Source organism: Labrus bergylta, chromosome 19, assembly GCF_963930695.1.
Source record: "Labrus bergylta chromosome 19, fLabBer1.1, whole genome shotgun sequence".
Classification (NCBI taxonomy): Eukaryota; Metazoa; Chordata; class Actinopteri; order Labriformes; family Labridae; genus Labrus; species Labrus bergylta.
The window spans coordinates 13,078,928-13,098,365 of record NC_089213.1 but is presented as its reverse complement, the minus strand read 5'-3'; the positions used below and the strand labels follow the sequence as shown (position 1 = coordinate 13,098,365).

Below are 19,438 nucleotides of genomic sequence, written 5' to 3'. Positions count from 1 at the left end.
CAGAGTGTTGGGACCTGTTAATGATTTAAATAATTCAGGTTATATTTGTTTCATGTTAAGATGAAGTACTATCCACAATAAATTGCTTAATTTTTCCTCACACAAAATCTGAGACCATTTAATGTGGAATATCATTGTGTGAGTGAGAGATGATGATTACAATAATGTTTATCTTCTTAACTTTGAATAGATGTTGATTACCTGAATACTGTACCTTTGTTGTCTGGGTAGTACACTGTTGAATTTATAAATGTGCTCTTACACACAGATGAATACAGAAAAATAGATGAGAACAAACAAAATGATTTAATGAATAACTGATATTTTCTCTCTTTCTTTGCCATCCTGAAGACCTCTCACTAAAAGTCCATGTTCTCCTGGATCCATGTCACATGCTCGAGCTTCTTCAGAATGACTTTTCAACAGTCAAAGTTCTGGTGAGAGAAGATGGCCAGCAGATAAGACAGCAGTACATGAAGGAGCTCCACAGGCTTCAGGAGGAAGAGGAGGGTTTGCACCTTGGAAGACTGTATTCATGCTGTTCAAATAAAACTAGATCTCCTCCAAACAACTTGCAATCAAACTATTTTCTTCCCATTTTAAAACCCTTTGTCCAGTTTAGATGGGAGAAGTTGATATTATGTGATATTGATCTGGGAAGACTACATTTCTAAATCATTTTTAACTGTGTTTTTATTCACAAGTTATTGATCTTATTTACTCTCCATGTATCTTGATTTAAGAATGGGGCTGTGTTTAAGGGCAAATTTTTGCAATGACTCTGTTCCATCCCACTTTCAGAAATGAACTACATTAGTATTTATCAAAAGAGTAAGAAGTTGTGTAAAAGTAGACTTCCTTCCCTAAGCTATTGAGTTGAGCATTAATCTGAAATGTATACTCATAAGTAGACATAAAAGAGTGCATTTATATAGAAATATTTATTTAATCTGAAAAACAACATTAAAAAAAGTCTGTTTTTACAGCAGAGATGAACATGTTTACAGCTTGGTACAAAACAAACAAATAGGTGTGATTAGCTCATGTCTCGATGGACACACACTGTACAGGGGGGGGGGGGGGGTGAATGTTTTGATGAAGGATAAGAGTTATTCACAATAAGGCGTGTAGCTGACCAGCTTGACAGGTGGGCGCGGTGTAACGGTTTGTTAAAAGGTTTAAAACCCGTCTCAGCTCTCAGCCTGTGGGTGTCATCACTCAGGCCATCCGGGGGAGACCTCCCTCACAGCGAGCTGTTGAAGAGAAGCAACTGAAGTCCACCCCAGAAGAACCAACAAATGCAGATGTTGTTGAGGCTCAGGTTTCTTCCTCTGTCTCTGCAGCTCTCTGGGCACCTCGACGGACAAGTCCCCAATAATCCACACTGTGTCTATAGGAGAAATACAAAGGTGTTCAATTAATGCCTCAGACAAGACAAAATGTACAGTTAACTACATGTGACAGCTCAGGCTGTTTTTTTGTTATGAGCCACATCTGCAGGAATAATATTGAACAAGGTAGCTGCAACTCATAATAATAGATGCCAGTCTTAAACACTATTTTTTCTAATACTTAAAGTTTTTGGTGTGAAGCTGACAATGTCCACAGACTCCATGACTTAACGGGGTTCAATAGAAAACAAATATCTTATAATAAATACTAAATAATTATTTTTCAATTGTCATGTTCACCTCATCGCTGTTGACATCAGTAAATATAAGACACAGACATTCCTCTTTTTGTCAGAACAGTAACATGAACTGTATGCTTTGTAATATTGATTTCTTCTGGATGTCTCATATTTATTTACAGTTTATGGATAAAACTTTGTTAATGTATTTCTCTGCTAACACTGACAAAGTCTAACTTCTCTAACAAATAACTCATAAACATAATTGTATATTTAAAAAAGTGTAGTTTTAAGACTTTAATTAAATATTTGTGTTGAATATAATTCGTTTTAACAGTGTTGTAGAAAAGTTAAATGTTAACTTACTGTTTGTAGAGTTTTCTCAGGACGAGCAGGAATAGTTGATGATAGCAGCCTAGCTGTTAGCTATGCTGTCAAGTGGACTGCTAACGTCGAGCTGAATGGGCGGAGCTAAGTCCCGCCGGTCCCGCCTTACTGCTGTCGCTAGGTTGATCCGAAGTTAGGTTGAGACTGCAAATCCAATATGGATGCGGCCGTCGATTGGACTCATTTTCTGCCTATGTCACAGACGGGTCAGGGTTCGTCCAGTAATATTTACAGTCTATGAGTGACACCGACATGAGGAGAGCAGAAACAATCACACCGAGTCGCGAGGACTGCGTTTACACCAGCTGCTACTGGTGAGCCTATTAGAGGGGGGGGGGGGTCAGACCCGAGTCACAGGTCTGAGGACTTTGGACCCGGGTCAGACCCGAGTCACAGGTCTGAGGACTTTGGAGTTATTTACAACTCGGGACTTCACTGTGACTTCCGGTTTTAAGGTGTTATTTTCTTTAGGTCCCTATGATTCCCGTCATGCGGTAAACACTGACAGAATCACCGAGTCAATGAAAATATAATAAACTGAACAGAATCTTTTGGGATTTGTCTCAACATGGCTCAGATTTATCAAATAAAATCTACGTTTTTCAGTGTTTCATAAAATGATGACGAGTTTTAAGCGCGTTTGGTTAACTTGCAGCTTCACGATGCTGCTCCTCCTCTGCTGTCTGCATGACACACACACACACACACACACACACACACCTTTGTAAACACAGACAATGTTACAATGTTAGATTTACGAACAACCGAACATGCCAGGAGTTGACTAAGACAAGTAAAAACATAGGGAAGGGTAGAAATGGAAGGGTCATCAGTTTACACAATTAAAATAAATACAATATTCAAGAGTCTTCAGGGCCTTGGGGTTCTCAGAGTGCTGGATGGTTTTTATGTACTCATTGAAATAATGTTTGAAAATAGGTTTTCTGTTCACAAATGTACTTTTATGGATATGAAATTTAGCCAAAATTTTAAAAAAGATTAATACTATGGAACTGTTATAGTTTCACAGCATGCTGTAGTCTGTGAACTTCTCCACTCAGACTGTTAAGAGGGGGGGGGGGAACTATACTGTCTGTGAACTATACTTCCTGTTAACAAAATTAAGGTGAGAAAATCTCATCTTTAATATCTAAATTTCCTGACCTGATCAATTGAAATGATCCAAATGTGATCTGATAGAAACTAACTGTCCAACAACACAAGTTCTAATAGCTGGTTCTAGAGGAGTCTGACTGTGGTTCTGTTCTTCTTGTCCTGCAGTGAAGAAAATGTTTGGAAACTCTGCGAGTATGTCAGGATGGAGAGAACCGGGCCACTGGAAGAAATGTTTGTGGTTTTCATTTCTAATGAGAACCGAATGGTGAGGACACTCAGAACATCAGCACAAGAACACAACACAGAAACAGACAAATTCTACAGCCATCTTAAGGTTTTACAGAACATGTTCTTTGAAAACAACCATCATGTTCTACAGAACATGTTCTGTGTTCCTATAGAAAGACCTTCAGGTTGTACAGAACATGTTCTGTATTCCTATAGAACACCTTTAAGGTTCTAGAGAACATGTTCTTTGTTCTTAAAGAACACCTTTTAGGTTCTACAGAACATGTTCTGTGTTCTTAAGGAATACCTTTGAGGGTTGTACAGAACATTTGCTGGATTCTTAAAGAACAACCTTCATGTTATACAGAACATGTTCTGTGTTCCTAAAGAACACATTTAAGGTTCTACAGAACATGTTCTTTGTTCCTAAATAACACCTTTTAGGGTTCTACAGAAAATGTTCTGTGTTCTTAAAGAACACCTTTTAAGATTCTACAGAACATGTTTTGTGTTCCTATAGAATACCTTTAAGGTTCTACAGCACATATTCGGTGTTCCTATAGAACACCTTTAAGGTTCTACAGAACATGTTCTGTGTTCTTAAAGAACACCTTTAAGGTTCTACAGAACATGTTCCTTGAAAACAACCGTCATGTTCTACGAACATGTTCTGTGTTCCTATAGAAAGACCTTCAGGTTGTACAGAACATGTTCTGTATTGCTATAGAACACCTTTAAGGTTCCAGAGAACATGTTCTCTTTTCATATATAACACCTTAAAGGTTCTACAGAACATGTTCTGTGTTCTTAAAGAACCCCTTTAAGGTTCTACAGAACATGTTCTGTAGAACCTAAAAGAACAACTTTTAAGGTTCTGCAGAACATGTTCTGTGTTCCTATAGAACACCTTAAGGAGTGTACAGAACATGTTCTGTGTTCTTAAAGAACACATTTAAGGTTCTACAGAACATGCTCTGGGTTCCTTAACATCACCTGTCCTGTTTCTGAGCTGATGATCTCAGGTGTTCTCTGTCTGTTCTCCTTCAGGTTCCTCTGTGGAAGCAGAAGTCGGGACATGGCGATCAACCAGTGATCTGGGTCCGTGATGTTCCTTCTATTTAACCATCACTCTGATGTCACAGACCCTTCTTTATGATCATGATGATGTCATGATGAGGTCATTAATGATGTTATCCTGTGTTTCTTGTGTTCCAGGATTACCACGTCATCCTGCTCCAGGTCTGTCCTCAGTTCAACTCTCTGATTTATGATCTGGACTCTCAGCTGTCGTTTCCATGCAGCCTGAATCTGTACGCGAGCCACGCCCTCCGCTCAGATTGTAACATTAAACCCACCTACCACAGGTAACACACACCTGAACACCACAAGTAACACACACCCGAACACCACAGGTAACACACACCTGAACACCACAGGTAACACACACCTGAACATCACAGATAACACATATCTGAACACCAATGATAACAAACACCTGAACACCACAGGTAACACATATCTGAACACAAGTAAACCTTATCACTGTGATGGAATGATGACATCACAGTGTTGCTTTTCTGTCTGTGCTTGTCTTACAGGAATTTCCGTGTGGTCCCTGCTGACAGCTTCCTGTGTAACTTTGCTTCTGATCGGTCTCACATGAAGAACTCTGATGGGTCTTGGAAGATGCCCCCCCCACCATACCCCCCCATACATACAGCAGGTAACATGATCCACCTGTAACCTGTCATCAGTGACATGATGTGAGCATGTCTTTGACCTCATGATGACATCACTGTGCTGTGTCTCCTCCTCAGAGACTCAGATGAACTTGGATGACTTCATCAGTATGAACCCGGCGGTGGGCTGGGGGGCGGTCTTGAGTCTGGATGACTTCCTGCAGAGATACACATCAGACTTATTGTGGTCATCGTCTTCCTCGTCATCGTCTGCAACAGGCTCGTCGTAATGTTTCTGTGTCAGGAGCACACTGGCGTGTCTTACACCACTAAGGGAACTGAACTTTTGTTTGTCCTGTTTGTAGAAAATAGAAGCGTTACACACTGTGTGGTCCTGTTGTAGCTCTGGTCACCACAGGGGGGCACTGCAGGAAATTCACTGCCCCTCTGAAATTCACTGCCCCTCTGAGCTCACTGATAATGTCTGTGTGTTCACGTCACTGTAGGGCTTTAATGACTTCCTGTTCTCCTGTAGTGTGTATGCTATAAATGTGATGAGTTCATCAGAGGTTCCCTCACTTAAAAACGTTTGTTTGTCAGGGATATGTTAAAATAATGTTGGCAGCCAGTAAAAAAGCAATAACAAGAAGGTGGTTAACTACAGAGGCCCCAACAAAAGATGATTGGATTGGAATTGTGACAGAAATATATAACATGGAAAAGCTGACTTTCTCCCTTAATCCCTCTAGTTTGCATCTGAGGTCCCGGCAGATGGATTTGAGTTCTGTTCTGGTTTGATGTGCACTTGTCGCACTTAGATGTACGATACTGCCTAAACACTGATAAAGGAACTGTATGGATATACAAGAGGAAATATCCTTGGATATATGAGGACGCAGATTGACCTTACAAAAGAATGCACTAGAGAAACGGGCACAGACTGGAATGAACTAATTCCTAAACCTGACTCCTTCTGTTTTGATGTAATAATGCAAAAATGTGACTCTTTGACCTTGCCTGTTTAGTTTTTGTTTGGTTTTTTATCATGCATTCCTGTACTGTTTTTGTTTCTCGTGTAAGCCTGTGCTTTTTTTTCCTTCTTTTTTTTTGTGTGTGCTGTATAACACTAAATAAAAGGTTTGTTTGTTTACACTTTGAATTGTTATCATCTGTCTTGTGATGATGTCATCTCTGATGTCACAGTGAAGATAGTTACCACCTTATTATTATTGATACATATTATGTTTATCGCTCTCTCACTAATAATAACTAATAATAAAATGAGGTTTGTTGTTAATAGGAGGTTTTAAAACACCACAGAAGAGTTTTGATCTTTAAATGAACCCAAGCAAACAGAGGTCCCCACCTTCAAGATGAACAGTCACTCATGCTGATGCTTTCTTTCTTACATCTGGACGTTTTGTTCTCAGTGTTTATTCTGCGAACCATATGACGTCAGAAGAACTACAGCGTCACACGGAGGGGCGGAGCTTACACACAACTCTCTCTGCCTGCGGACTGTTGTTGTTCAGCTCGACATCAGCTGCTAACAGCTTACGCCAGACAGAATGAAGCGCTGCTCCCTTTTTACGCGATTATGTTAGTTATCTCGGGTTAGCTCTGTTTAACCCGGGTTAGCTCTGTTTAACCCGGGTTACCTGTCAGAAGTAGCAGCAAGTCATAGCTAGCCGCTTGCATCATTAGCATGTTGAAGCTAGTTAGCCTGTGCTGTAAATATTAGCTGCTCGTTAGACATTAGCGTCCTTTAGCTTATTGTGTTCTGTATTTAACGTAAATATTTGTTTGTTTTGTTTGTTTTCTCACTGTTACCATGGAGACTTGTCTGTTTAACGGTCCAGCTGGTCCCCTTCTCGGGGCTAACAGCTAGCTCGCAAACATTAGCTGCTGTCTCTCTTCGGTCTTTGTTAGCTTACAGCTTAGCTTAGCATCGGTAGCAGGGTGGACGATGATCAAACAGACCGTTTATTGTCGGTGTAGCTGATGCTAAGCTAACAGATCTGTGACCTGTCAGTGTTGTTAGGCAGATTTCACGGGTTTCTCTGGTTGGTGGCTGATATGCAGCTGTTAGCTGATCCAGCTGTGCAGTGACCTTCATCATCATCATCATCAACGTGTGGGTCATTATGGCCCTCAACTCAGGCTGCAGGCACAGCTGCTCTGCACGTGTTGTTTACCTGCTCGTCCTGTCAGGTGAGTTCCCCTGTTGTGTGTCTCCAACACTATTTTAACTAAGTTGTCTGTTACCATGGCATCAACGATACAATGCTGACACCCAGCATTTGAAAATTAATAAAAGTAAACAAACTCCTGTTTGCTGTCTAAATTGCAAATAAACAAACATTGACCATATATGGAAAAGTGGGAGGGGCACATTCCTCTGCAGCTCCTTCCACTTTCCATATATGGTCAATGTTTTGGTTTTAAAACTCGCTCAGAAGGGCAGTTTCCTGATGACTCGGTTGGGCATCAGAAGATGCCGACACGTCTGGTCATTCTGCGACCATGTGAGCAGCTTCCTGTTAACATTGTCTGCCTTTTCCCAGGATGCATTGCTGCGTCTCAGAGGAATGACAACGTCTACGTGTCAGGGATTTCTAATGGTGAGGTCGCAGCATCTAATATATCACAACAATTCTGGAAACAATTAGTGACGGGCTAACCCCTCTCTCTTTCCAGCCTGCGGTGAGGGGGCGGAGCTTCTGCGAGCATCCAGCGGCGTCATCACCAGCCCCGGCTGGCCCTTTCAGTACCCGTCCAGACTGAACTGCAGCTGGAACATCAGAGCCCGACCTGGAGACACCATCACCATCAGGTAACAATCAGGCAGTTTCCATAGTCACAGCATAGGGATGGGTCATGCATCAAAGTCGATATAATGAATAAAACTCAACATAATTTCAGAACCCCACAAACATTAACCCTAGCTGAATGGTTAAGGGCCAAAGTACATTAGAGACCTTCTGATTATCTATGAACCAACCATCGTCTGGGACCGGTCCGCTCTCTCTCCCCAGAGTCAGAACCAAACACAAAGAAGCAGCGTTCAGTTTCTATGCTCCGTATATCTGGAACAAACTGCAGGTCAACTGAGACTCATCTGTTAACCTTTTAACAATGTAAATACATTTATATGTTTCTTGTTTCCTCTGTCATGATGCTTTGGATGTGTGAAGCTCTTTGAATCGCCTCATTGTTGACATGTTCCTATCAGGTTCTAACATGTTCTAACAGGTACCTTTTCTCTGGCTCTGCAGCTTCCAGGACTTTGACCTGCAGGGTTCCCATCGATGCTCGTCAGACTGGATGTCCATCAGCAGCTACAGGAGTCTGGATGGGCTCAGGGTCTGTGGCTCCTCCCTGCCTCCACCATACATCTCCACCCAGGACCACGTGTGGATCCACTTCCACTCTGACGACAGTGTGACGGGGAAAGGCTTCAGGCTGTCCTATGTCAGCGGTGAGGACTGTTTCTCTGCTGCTGCAGACTCACACACCTGAACATCAGCTGATCATAACAGTTTCTTTGCTGCTGCAGACTCACACACCTGAACATCAGCTGATCCTTACAGTTTCTCGGCTGCTGCAGACTCACACACCTGAACATCAGCTGATCATAACAATGTCTCAGTGTGTGATGGAGTAGTGTTTCAGTGTGTGATGGAGTAGTGTCTCAGTGTGTGATGGAGCATTGTTTCAGTGTCTGATGGAGTAGTGTTTCAGTGTGTGATGGAGCAGTGTCTCAGTGTGTGATGGAGCAGTGTCTCAGTGTCTGATGGAGCAGTGTCTCAGTGTCTGATGGAGTAGTGTTTCAGTGTGTGATGGAGCAGTGTTTCAGTGTGTGATGGAGCAGTGTTTCAGTGTGTGATGGAGCAGTGTCTCAGTGTATGATGGAGGATCCAGCAGTGTGATTATTAACTGATGATTCTGTATTATTGTAGGTAAACCAGAGGCGTCAGGCTGTGAGGTGGATCAGTTCCACTGCTCTAATCGGAAGTGTGTTCCTGACTGGTGGCGCTGTAACGCTATGGATGAATGTGGAGATAACTCAGACGAGGAGCTGTGTGTCGACTCCCCTTTCTCCTTCCAGCCTTGCAGCCTCAACCAGTTCCCATGCCTGTCACGCTACACCCGAATCTACACCTGCCTACCGCACAGCCTGCGCTGTGATGGCAGCATCGACTGTCAGGTAACGCTCACCTTCAGTCACTTCCTGTATCCTGGTTCCAGCTACTGGTGTCTACACTGTTGAGTTTTTGTGGTCATAACACCTGACAATGATAATTAAACTGAGTTGACAGACCATCATCTTGACACTCAGACCTGAGACCTGTACTAAGAAGGGTAAGGATTAATCAGGCTCTATAGGAAATGTTTTTACATCTGTGAAGTCAAACGTGACTCTCTTAGCAGAAGCAGCGTGTGTCACCGTAAAATGAAATTGATGAAGAAAAGATAAAAATCCAGGAGAAGTTGTCTCACTTTTAACAACAGCAGAAAGTTCAGTCCCTGACCTGCCCATCATCAACAGAACCCTCTATCCATCATTAACAGAACCCTCTGTCCATCATCAGCAGAACCCTCTGTCTGTAAACAGAACCCTCTATCCATCATAAACAGAACCCTCTATCCATCAACAGAACCCTCTGTCCATCATCAACAGAACCCTCTATCCATCATAAACAGAACCCTCTATCCATCAACAGAACCCTCTATCCATCAACAGAACCCTCTGTCCATCATCAACAGAACCCTCTGTCCATCATCAACAGAACCCTCTATCCATCATCGACAGAATCCTCTATCCATCATCAACAGAATCCTCTATCCATCAAGAATAGAACCCTCTGTCCATCATCAATAGAACCCTCTGTCCATCATCAACAGAACCCTCTGTCCATCATCAACAGAACCCTCTGTCCATCATCAACAGAATCCTCTATCCATCATCAATAGAACCCTCTATCCATCAAGAATAGAACCCTCTGTCCATCATCAATAGAACCCTCTATCAAACAACAGAACCCTCTATCCATCATCAACAGAACCCTCTGTCCATCATCAATAGAACCCTCTATCCATCAAGAACAGAACCCTCTGTCGATCAACAGAACCCTCTCTTTCCTCAACAGAGCTCTGAAGTCAAGTTGAAAAAATGTCCCTGCTCACAGGTCATACCTGAGCTCCTCACAGGTGGGACCTCCTCATAGGTGGGATCATATTAGGACACCTATGATGATGTTGTTGGTAGAAGCTCACACGGGTTTCTTCAGTGTATGGAGCTCTTCCCTGTTTCTCTCTGTGTTCTGGGCGAATTTCTGCTGAGCCGTTGACACCTGTCATCCTGTTCTTCCTGTTTAGGACCTCGGGGATGAGATTGACTGTGACGTTCCCACTTGTGGAGAATTGTTGAGGAACTTCTATGGGTCCTTCAGCTCTCCAAACTACCCAGATTTTTACCCTCCAGGGAGCAACTGCACCTGGCTGATCGACACCGGAGACCACAGGAAGGTACGGCAAGTTCACCCGACAAAGGTTAAAGAAGGGAGTGTAACTTCCACTGTGATAACCCCTCTGTGATAACCCCTCCTTCCTCTGTGCCCCTTGCAGGTCATCCTGAGGTTTACTGACTTTAAACTTGATGGGACAGGTTACGGAGATTACGTAAAGGTGTACGACGGGCTTGAGGAGAACCCTCGCCGTCTCCTCAGGGTGCTGACAGCCTTCGACTCCAGGGCGCCGGTCGCTGTGGTTTCATCGTCTGGTCAGCTCCGAGTTCATTTCTATGCAGACAAGATCAACGCTGCCAGAGGCTTCAACGTCACCTACCAGGTGTGATTTTTAAACCAGTGTGTGTGGTTCTATTTGTGTGTTATTCTGTGTGTATTTATGACTCTGTTCTTTAGGTTCACAGGTTCTGTCTGTGCTTCTGTTCTTTAGGTTCACAGGTTCTGTCTGTGTCTGTGCTTCTGTTCTTTAGGTTCACAGGTTCTGTCTGTGTCTGTGCTTCTGTTCTTTAGGTTCACAGGTTCTGTCTGTCTCTGTGCTTCTGTTCTTTAGGTTGACGGGTTCTGCCTGCCCTGGGAGGTACCCTGTGGGGCTAACTGGGGCTGTTACACGGAGCAGCAGCGCTGTGACGGGTACTGGCACTGTCCAAACGGACGGGATGAGCTGAACTGTTCTTCATGTCAGGAGGATGAGTTCCCCTGTTCCAGAAACGGGGCCTGTTACCCTCGATCAGACCGATGCAACTACCAGAACCGCTGCCCCAATGGTTCTGACGAGAAGAACTGCTTCTTCTGCCAGCCCGGAAACTTTCACTGCAAGGTACCAAAAGGATTCGTAGAACTTGATAGATGTTATTTTAACAAACACAAACTTGTGTTCAGTTCAGAGTCACTCAAGGAGTCGCATCACCAGTTTGTCTGAGAACGTTCAGGAACATTCAGAAAAGTTCAGAGATGTTCAGAAACTTTTAGAATAGTTTGTTCCTGCAGACTGACCATAGGTTTCCTTACTACACACAGTTCTTGTTTTCGTCTCATGATCAATCATTTAGAGGGCCGCCCTCCACAACAGACGATAGAGAGAGAGTTCTCCTTTATTGTCATTAAGCTTTGTACCAAATATGCGTTTCTTCCTTGGAACAACAAGAGAAACATTCATCACAATCAGCCTCACACTTTTATCCATAATAGTTTTTTAAAAAAGATATGAAAAGAGGCAGACTTCAGTGTTCAGGACAATGGAGTGTAGTGGATGGTGAAGTACAGTGCAGTCTGCAGGTAGGACCTTTGGATGGTGAAGTACAGTGCAGTCTGCAGGTAGAACCTTTGGATGGTAAAGTGCAGTCTGCAGGTAGGACCTTTGGGTAGTAAAGTACTGAGCACATTTTAACGTATGTAAAATTGTACATGAAATGTTGCACGAGCTACTTGTCAGAGATAATATCACTGCACCTTTAATATTTTGTAAATTACATGTTATTGCGGTCTAAAATATGTATTTATAAATTACACAGTAAATGCTAAAGTTGATGTTTGTAATGTTCTATAAATGTAATCGCATCATAAATCATGTTCTGCACCAGAAAAGAAGGTTTGAATTAAATACTTATTTACAGGAACATATTTTACAGTTAGTCTGCTCTGACCTTTGACCTCCTGCAGAATAACCGCTGTGTGTTTGAGTCGTGGGTGTGCGACGCTCAGGACGACTGTGGGGACGGCAGCGATGAGGAGAGCTGTCCCGTCATCGTTCCCACCAGAGTCATCACCGCCGCCGTCATCGGCAGCCTCATCTGTGGCCTCCTATTGGTCATCGCCCTCGGCTGCACCTGCAAACTCTATTCACTGCGCATGTTTGAACGCAGGTGAGCTCACCCGTGCCCACAAACACACTTTAATTCAATTGATTAATTACACTGATAATTGGTTACTGCTTCTCAGCAAAACCCAGTCAGGTGTTTGGTTAATCAGTCAATCTTTATTTGTATAGCGCCAATTCAGCAGGTAAAATACCTTATTCATTGGTCGATCTGATCTGAGAGCCTTTCGATTTGTCGTTGCAGGTCATTTGAGACCCAGCTGTCTCGTGTAGAGGCGGAGCTACTGAGGAGGGAAGCCCCGCCCTCTTATGGTCAGCTGATCGCCCAGGGACTGATCCCACCTGTGGAGGATTTCCCAGTGTGCTCTGGGAGTCAGGTACAGTCCTTGCTCACCTGAGGCCTCTTTTATCAACAGTGTTTACCTGAATGTCAGCTGCATGCCCTACCTTTAAAATGACCTCATTAAAGATAAGTTAAAAAAATTCACACACACACAAAATGTTCCTGAAGACTTACCTTTACACCTGAGTGTGACCTTTAGAACCTGCTGTTTCCTGTTCGTCTCGCTTATCTTTTAAAATGTTTGTCCCTCAGGCCTCTGTCCTGGAAAACCTCCGTCTGGCTGTTCGCTCTCAGCTCGGCTTTACCTCCCTCAGACTTCCCTCCTCCGGTCGACATGGCAACCTCTGGCGGCGTCTCTTCACATTCTCGCGGTCCCGGCGGTCTGGCTCTCTGGCTCTGGTCTCTGCTGACCTGGAGGACAGCGCTGGCACTGGGAGCACTGGTAGTTCTGGTTCAGACCTGCTGTCTCCGGACTCAGATGACACGGATACGGAGGGCGAGCGAGGAAGAGAGCGAGGTGTGGGTGCAGTTGGCGGGCCTGTTGCCCCTCTACCCAACAAAACTCAGCCCTCCTCTGCTGTAGAGGCTGTGCTGTCTGTCACATCAGCCGCCCCTGTGATGCCAACGCTGGCCCGCGAAAGACCCAGAGAGGCCCCCCCCCCCTCCAGCCCAGTCCCCATGGTAACATCCAGACCAGATCCTGAATGCCAGAGTGAGGCCTCACAGCTCCAGGCTCCGCCCACATCAGCCCTACAGCGACTAGCCCAGAACCTGCACAGACTTGCCAGAAACCTGACCAGAACAAGCCCCTCCCAGCAGGACCAGACATGGACCAATCACAGTCCACTTCACCAGCTGGAGACAGGAAGAGGTGGGGTCGATGCTGCTGAGCGAAGAGGAAGCAGAGAAGAAGAAGAGGACGTCGAGCTCCTGATACCTGTCTCTGACTCCTCCTCCTCCTCCTCTTCCTCCTCATTGGTGAGCGACATCAGACAGCCGCTCCTGGAGCACCACCCACACCGCCAACACCATGGAAATGCTGGTCGGGGAGGGCGTGACGGCCCCTGTGAACACTGCAGGATGGTCCACACGGCTCAGATCCCTGACGCCTGTCTTGAGGCAACTGGCAAGACAGAGAGCAGCGACGACGAGTTGCTGCTACTCTGCTAGAGGGCTAACATGCTCAGCTAACATTCTAACTGATAGTCTTACACTTGCAGCACTCTGACTCAACACTTACAGCAGGCTTACATGCTAACTGACCCATTACTCTGACTCAAAATGTTCAGCAAGTTAACATGCTAACTGACAGACTAGCACTTACTACTCTGACCCAACAGGCTACCACTGCTAAATGTAACCTTAGCACACATCTCATACATTAGTCAGCTAGACAACATGCTAATATATCACACTGGACTACAGCTATCCATAAAGCTAACTTGTTCTCTGGACTGTGACACAGATAAGCTAACATGTGTTAGACACGTTAGCATGTTAGCTGGATCAAATGTTAGCCCTCAATAATGTTTGAGATAACGGACCAATCAGAAACCAAATGAATGATGTCACTGGTTGGGTCCTAATGTTGGTATGACTGTAAAAACTGCCTCCTGTTGTTTCCCTGGTCCGTCCGTAAAAACCATTACCCAGGTGTACTTACTGCTTGGTACGACTTTGTCAACTCTGACCTCCTCCTTGTTGGTACGAGTGTAAACTATGTCCTCACAGAACAATCTCTGTTACTGAGAACGTTAAAGTCGCATCATAGACGACACATACCTGTTGGACTGGTGCTTCGGTTAAAATGTCCCCCCCCCCCCCCATCTCCTCAGTGCTGTTTGATCTATTTATGAAGAAGATGATGAAGGTCATGTGAACAGTGGAAGGTAACCAGAGACCTCCGCTAGCAGGCAAATGTATCAATATCATTGACTGTAATCAGAGTCACAACAGTCAGCCTGAGTCTCAGTGACTCAGTTTGAGTTAAGGTGAGTCAGTCTGAGTCTCTGTGAGTCAGCCTGAGTCTCACTGAGTCAGTCTGAGTCTCAGTGACTCAGTTCGAGTCAAGGTGAGTCAGTCTGAGTCTCAGTGACTCAGTTCGAGTCAAGGTGAGTCAGTCTGAGTCTCTGTGAGTCAGCCTGAGTCTCACTGAGTCAGTCTAAGTCTCAGTGACTCAGTTCGAGTCAAGGTGAGTCAGTCTGAGTCTCTGTGAGTCAGCCTGAGTCTCACTGAGTCAGTCTGAGTCTCAGTGACTCAGTTCGAGTCAAGGTGAGTCAGTCTGAGTCTCTGTGAGTCAGCCTGAGTCTCACTGAGTCAGTCTAAGTCTCAGTGACTCAGTTCGAGTCTCACTGAGTCAGTCTGAGTCTCAGTGACTCAGTTCGAGTCTCACTGAGTCAGTCTGAGTCTCAGTGAGTCAGTCAGAGTCTCTGTGAGTCAGTCTGAGTCTCAGTGACTCAGTTCGAGTCAAGGTGAGTCAGTCTGAGTCTCAGGCTGGAAGTGTCTCAGTGTCTCCAGCCCTCTGCTGCATTGTTCCTCTTCTCTCCTGACTGTTGGTGGATAAACAGCAACACAAACGTTTTTGTAAAAAGTTTAATCAATGAGGTCATCACTCAGACTGAAAGGTAACACCAGCCAGACTGACATGTCTGTGTCATGTGACCCTCATCATACTGAGCATGCTCCATGCTCTCTGTGCGGCTCTAAAAGATGACGTTCTGACAGAAGGAGGTGGTCTGAGGTTTACCTGTTCACAAACTGAGGTTCAACTTTTGAGCAAACGTAGAACTTCTCTTTATTGACTCCTCATCTTTATTGACTCCTCCTCTTCATTGACCCTTCCTCCTTATAATTTGCCCCTCCCCCTCTTTATTGCCCCCTCCTTCTCTGTATTGACCCCTCCCCCTCTTTATTGACTCCTCCTCAAACTGAAGCCATCCACAGATCCTGTCTGTATTTATGTTTTTTGGTACCCAGATCTCGGCTGACCTATTGTGAGTGTGACTGTGTATATTTATTATTATTATTATTCTTGTTGTTGTTATTATTATTAATATGATGGTCATTCTTGTTGTTGTTGTTTTGTTTTCTAACCTGCATGATTCCAGTGGTTTGCTGTTTTCTTTTGAGTCTGTAGTTAAACTGTTTCAAGAAAAAGGTTCACGATTCTTCTCTTTATTTTCATCATCCAGGTGTTTAATCATGAACACACACACACTAACACACACACGCTCAGTCAAACACACACTTACACACGCGCTCAGTCACTAACACAAACACTAACACACACAAACACACTCAGTCACTAAAACACACCCACACAAACTTACACACAACACTAACACACGCTCAGTCACTAACACACACCTACACACACTAACACACACTCACTCAGTCATTAACACACTCACTTAAAGCCCTGACACAACAAGGAGCTCGCTCGCCATCGGCCCTAGTTGGACCTGCAGAACGTACGTGGTGGCTGGCCGTCAGCTGTAGTCTTTGCGGTGTGTTGAAGTGAAACTTTTTCACCAAGACAAAAGGCGACGTGAGGCGAGGGAGGCGACGCCACAGTCTGCCTTTTTTTTTTGCCACTAGTGCTTGTTGTGTCAGGGCCTTAACACACACACACTAAAACACACTCACTAAGAGCTCCACACTCTGCTGGTCACACTCAGTACTGCCGTGTTTCTTAACCTGAGGCACAGGACCCTCTGAAAGACTCTTAAGCAGAATGTAGATTCCTTCCAGAGATATTTTTGGTATGAAACATAACATATCATAATCATAAGAGTTCCAAAATATTCAAATAAAGAACCTTTAAAATCATCATCAACATCTGACGTTTTTTAGAAGATAAGTAATCCTGTTCTTTCTGTTAAAAAGCATGAGCAACAAAGAAATGAAATGTTTCTGTTACAGAACCTTCCATAAGTAAAGAGTGATGTCAGTGATACTTGGAGAACCTTTATAGAACCAGAGTGATGTCACTGATACCTGGAGAACCTTCATAGAACCAGAGTGATGTCACTGATACCTGGTGAACCTTTTTAGAACCAGAGTGATGTCCCTGATACCTGGAGAACCTTTTTAGAACCAGAGTGATGTCAGTGATACCTGGAGAACCTTTTTAGAACCAGAGTGATGTCCCTGATACCTGGAGAACCTTTATAGAACCAGAGTGATGTCATGTAGAACACATTGTGAGAGAACCGATCAGTGTTGAGAATCTTTTATTTTTATTTTTAGTTCTCAGCTTCTTTATCTCACAGTTTGTTTTAATGTTCTGATTTTTATCGTTCCATGCAAACACTTAGAGAACCGCGGTCTGTTTTCCTTCGTCTCTGTGGAAATGATCCGTCTGCAGATTCTGCACATAGTTTCTGGAGAGCTGTTGTGATTGGTCGTCAGCTAAAGAGCGCTTGGATTCTGGTCCATTTTTTCCCAGCATCCCTGGCAGTGGTGCCTTGCTCTCCCTTTAAGGATAATTTCCTGCCTGAGCGTCAGGGGGCGGAGCCTCCAAGCGTTGATGCTATGATGTCACCATGCAGTATGCAGCAGCTGAGGAAATCTTTTTAGGCCGTTAACCACAGATCTCCTCCTCTGTTACTATGGCAAGTGTCCGGCTCCTGATGCTATGACTTGCTGCCCTCTGTCTCTTTATTGGTCAGCGGGGCCAAGGCGGGATCCACCAATGAGGTGGCAGGAAACAGTTTAAACCAGCCAATCACCATGTTGGACAGATCTAGATCGTCCAATAAGATTTGAGCAGAACCCATGAAGGATTTATGATCCATCCGCCCGTAATCCCCCCACACGATGATCTACAGAGAGAGACAGACACGGGGAGAGAGATGGACAGGAGGAGAGAGAGGGCCAGGAGAGAGAGGGACAGGAGGAGAGAGAGATCCAGGAGGAAAGAGTGAGACAGGTGGGACAAAGAGACAGGTTAGATGTGTGAATATCTCTATATATACATTCATTATCTCTGCTGTAAATCTTGTTCAGGGCAGCGAGGCGCTGGAGCCGATCCCAGCTGTCATTGGATGATAGGTGGTCGCTGGTTAAACACTGACAAAAGGCCCTGACACACCAAGGAGACCGTCAGCCTGTCGCTGAGCGGTCGCCCCCCTAGTTTTTGCAGTGTGTCCAGCTCCGTCGCTACCCATCGGCCCCAGTTGGCCCTTTTTTGGCTGATTCTACATGTTGATTCGGAGGAGCCGTCGTGGTTGTTCCACTAATAAAAGACCAAGGGCTGACAACGCCAGCGCCATTTTCAACTTTTTTTCGTCACCACTAGTTCTTTGCCGTCTGCTTGGTGTGTCAGGGCCTTAAGACAGACAACCAGACACACTCCCATTCACACCTATGAGTCATTAATGAGCATGTCAGTGGACTGTGGGAGAACCTGAACAGAACCCAAACATGAGACAGGAGAACATTAATACACTCCACTAATAATCTTCTGTCAGAAAGTTCCAGCTATGAAGCGAGGAACCAACGAACCACTACGTCCCTGTGTAGGCCTCTATACAGTATATATTATGAGTGTGTGTGTGAGTGTGTTTGTTACCTGCAGTACTTTGCCCTCGGGGTTCTCCTCAAACTGAAGTTGTTGTTGATAAAGAGGATCAAGAGTTTTTCTCGCCAAACGAGTTCTTCTCTTCAACACACACTTCCCGTTATCCATCAGGTACACCTTCACATAGGGTGCTACACACAAACACACACACACACGCACACACACAATTCTATATCATAAGTACACAGAGCTCAGCTGCTTTATACACAAACTAGTGTATTTGTGTGTAGTATGAATGTGTGTAGTGTGATTGTGTGTAGTGTGATTGTGTTTAGTGTGATTCTGTGTAGTGTGATTGTGTGTTTTTACCTGGGGTGTTTTTGTTGCCTTGCTTTCCCACGAGCCCCCGGGCTCGGATGACCTCCACGTCCAGACGCTCCTTCCTGTACACCATCCCTATCTGGATGTCACCTTATCACAACACAGCCAATCAGAGGAGCTCAGTTATGTGGTGTCACAAAAGTGAAGAGTGTGTTTTCAGGTGGACTGGTTACAATGTGGACAGGTTCAGAGTGAATACATCGAAACCGTTTTTGATTGGTCATTACCCATAGGGGGCGTGGCCAGAGTCTGCCGTCCAGCCAGCTGGGCGGGGCCTAATCCTTCCAGAAAGCCAGTGAATTGTTTGTCTGACGCCAGCTTCACCCCTGGAAATATCAAGCTGCAAAGACAGACTCAAATAATTAAAAGTTAATACAGAGAACTTCATAAAAATCAGATTTAATCAAACTGAAACGTCAGTGAAATTTGGTATTTGGTGTAGGAAGAAATGATTCGTACGCTCCAGGTTTGGGTTCCTCAGCGTCCGGGTCTCGGCTCTGCTGTCGAGTAAAACGAGATTTAAACTCAACGGCCAATCCGGTCTCTACACTCCTCTGAACAGGAAGTCTCACAACCTTCTTCTTCTTCTCCTCCTCTGGAAAGACAGAGCGAGTAAAAGAGAGACAGAGAACAACACTGAATATCAGCAGTTCGTAAACCCAACTGCAGGAGGCAGCAGAGACTTAAAACAACAATCAGTCATCAACTAATCAGAGCTGACGAGGGTCTGGCTCTGCGCATGTTAATTGGTTAAACTTAAAGATTAAAAAGTGAGAAAAGTCTGACAATAAAAAATAAAGCCCTTCTTC

General features: G+C 44.5%; 3 protein-coding genes across 27 annotated transcripts in view; 2 read left to right on the top strand and 1 right to left on the bottom strand.

Moving 5' to 3' along the window:
* Positions 1-2,192: 2,192 nt before the first annotated feature.
* ntaq1 (N-terminal glutamine amidase 1) lies at positions 2,193-6,199 on the top strand. Its single transcript, XM_020660729.3, has 6 exons — positions 2,193-2,331; positions 3,299-3,398; positions 4,409-4,459; positions 4,577-4,725; positions 4,960-5,084; positions 5,179-6,199. Exons 1-6 carry the CDS (start codon positions 2,255-2,257, stop codon positions 5,328-5,330), a joined length of 654 nt encoding a protein of 217 aa, XP_020516385.3. The 5' UTR covers positions 2,193-2,254; the 3' UTR covers positions 5,331-6,199.
* A 318-nt stretch (positions 6,200-6,517) lies between these two features.
* On the top strand, positions 6,518-15,885 carry lrp12 (low density lipoprotein receptor-related protein 12). The gene is made up of 11 exons (XM_020660728.3): positions 6,518-7,251; positions 7,605-7,661; positions 7,738-7,873; positions 8,316-8,518; positions 9,000-9,247; positions 10,420-10,569; positions 10,669-10,890; positions 11,119-11,385; positions 12,228-12,430; positions 12,629-12,761; positions 12,980-15,885. Exons 1-11 carry the CDS (start codon positions 7,185-7,187, stop codon positions 13,895-13,897), a joined length of 2,604 nt encoding a protein of 867 aa, XP_020516384.3. The 5' UTR covers positions 6,518-7,184; the 3' UTR covers positions 13,898-15,885.
* Positions 15,886-16,942: 1,057 nt separating this feature from the next.
* LOC109997261 (regulating synaptic membrane exocytosis protein 2) overlaps positions 16,943-19,438 on the bottom strand; it is a 44,027-nt gene continuing 41,531 nt past the window's right edge. For all 25 annotated transcript variants that reach the window (XM_065947912.1, XM_065947895.1, XM_065947911.1 and 22 more), the window contains 5 exons: positions 19,089-19,224; positions 18,857-18,969; positions 18,618-18,719; positions 18,300-18,439; positions 16,943-17,550 (listed from right to left, as the gene is read on the bottom strand). In XM_065947912.1, the coding sequence (XP_065803984.1) occupies positions 17,362-17,550; positions 18,300-18,439; positions 18,618-18,719; positions 18,857-18,969; positions 19,089-19,224 (680 nt within the window). In that variant the 3' untranslated portion in view covers positions 16,943-17,361. The remainder of the gene's footprint in view (positions 17,551-18,299; positions 18,440-18,617; positions 18,720-18,856; positions 18,970-19,088; positions 19,225-19,438) is intronic.

Coding starts and splice junctions, on each gene's coding strand:
- lrp12 (XM_020660728.3), top strand. CDS start 7,185: ATGGCCCTCAACTCAGGCTGCAGGCACAGCTGCTCTGCACGTGTTGTT. Junction 10,570..10,668: donor ACACCGGAGACCACAGGAAG/GTACGGCAAGTT, acceptor TGCCCCTTGCAG/GTCATCCTGAGGTTTACTGA. Junction 12,431..12,628: donor CTGCGCATGTTTGAACGCAG/GTGAGCTCACCC, acceptor TTGTCGTTGCAG/GTCATTTGAGACCCAGCTGT.
- ntaq1 (XM_020660729.3), top strand. CDS start 2,255: ATGAGTGACACCGACATGAGGAGAGCAGAAACAATCACACCGAGTCGC. Junction 2,332..3,298: donor GTTTACACCAGCTGCTACTG/GTGAGCCTATTA, acceptor CTTGTCCTGCAG/TGAAGAAAATGTTTGGAAAC. Junction 3,399..4,408: donor TTTCTAATGAGAACCGAATG/GTGAGGACACTC, acceptor GTTCTCCTTCAG/GTTCCTCTGTGGAAGCAGAA.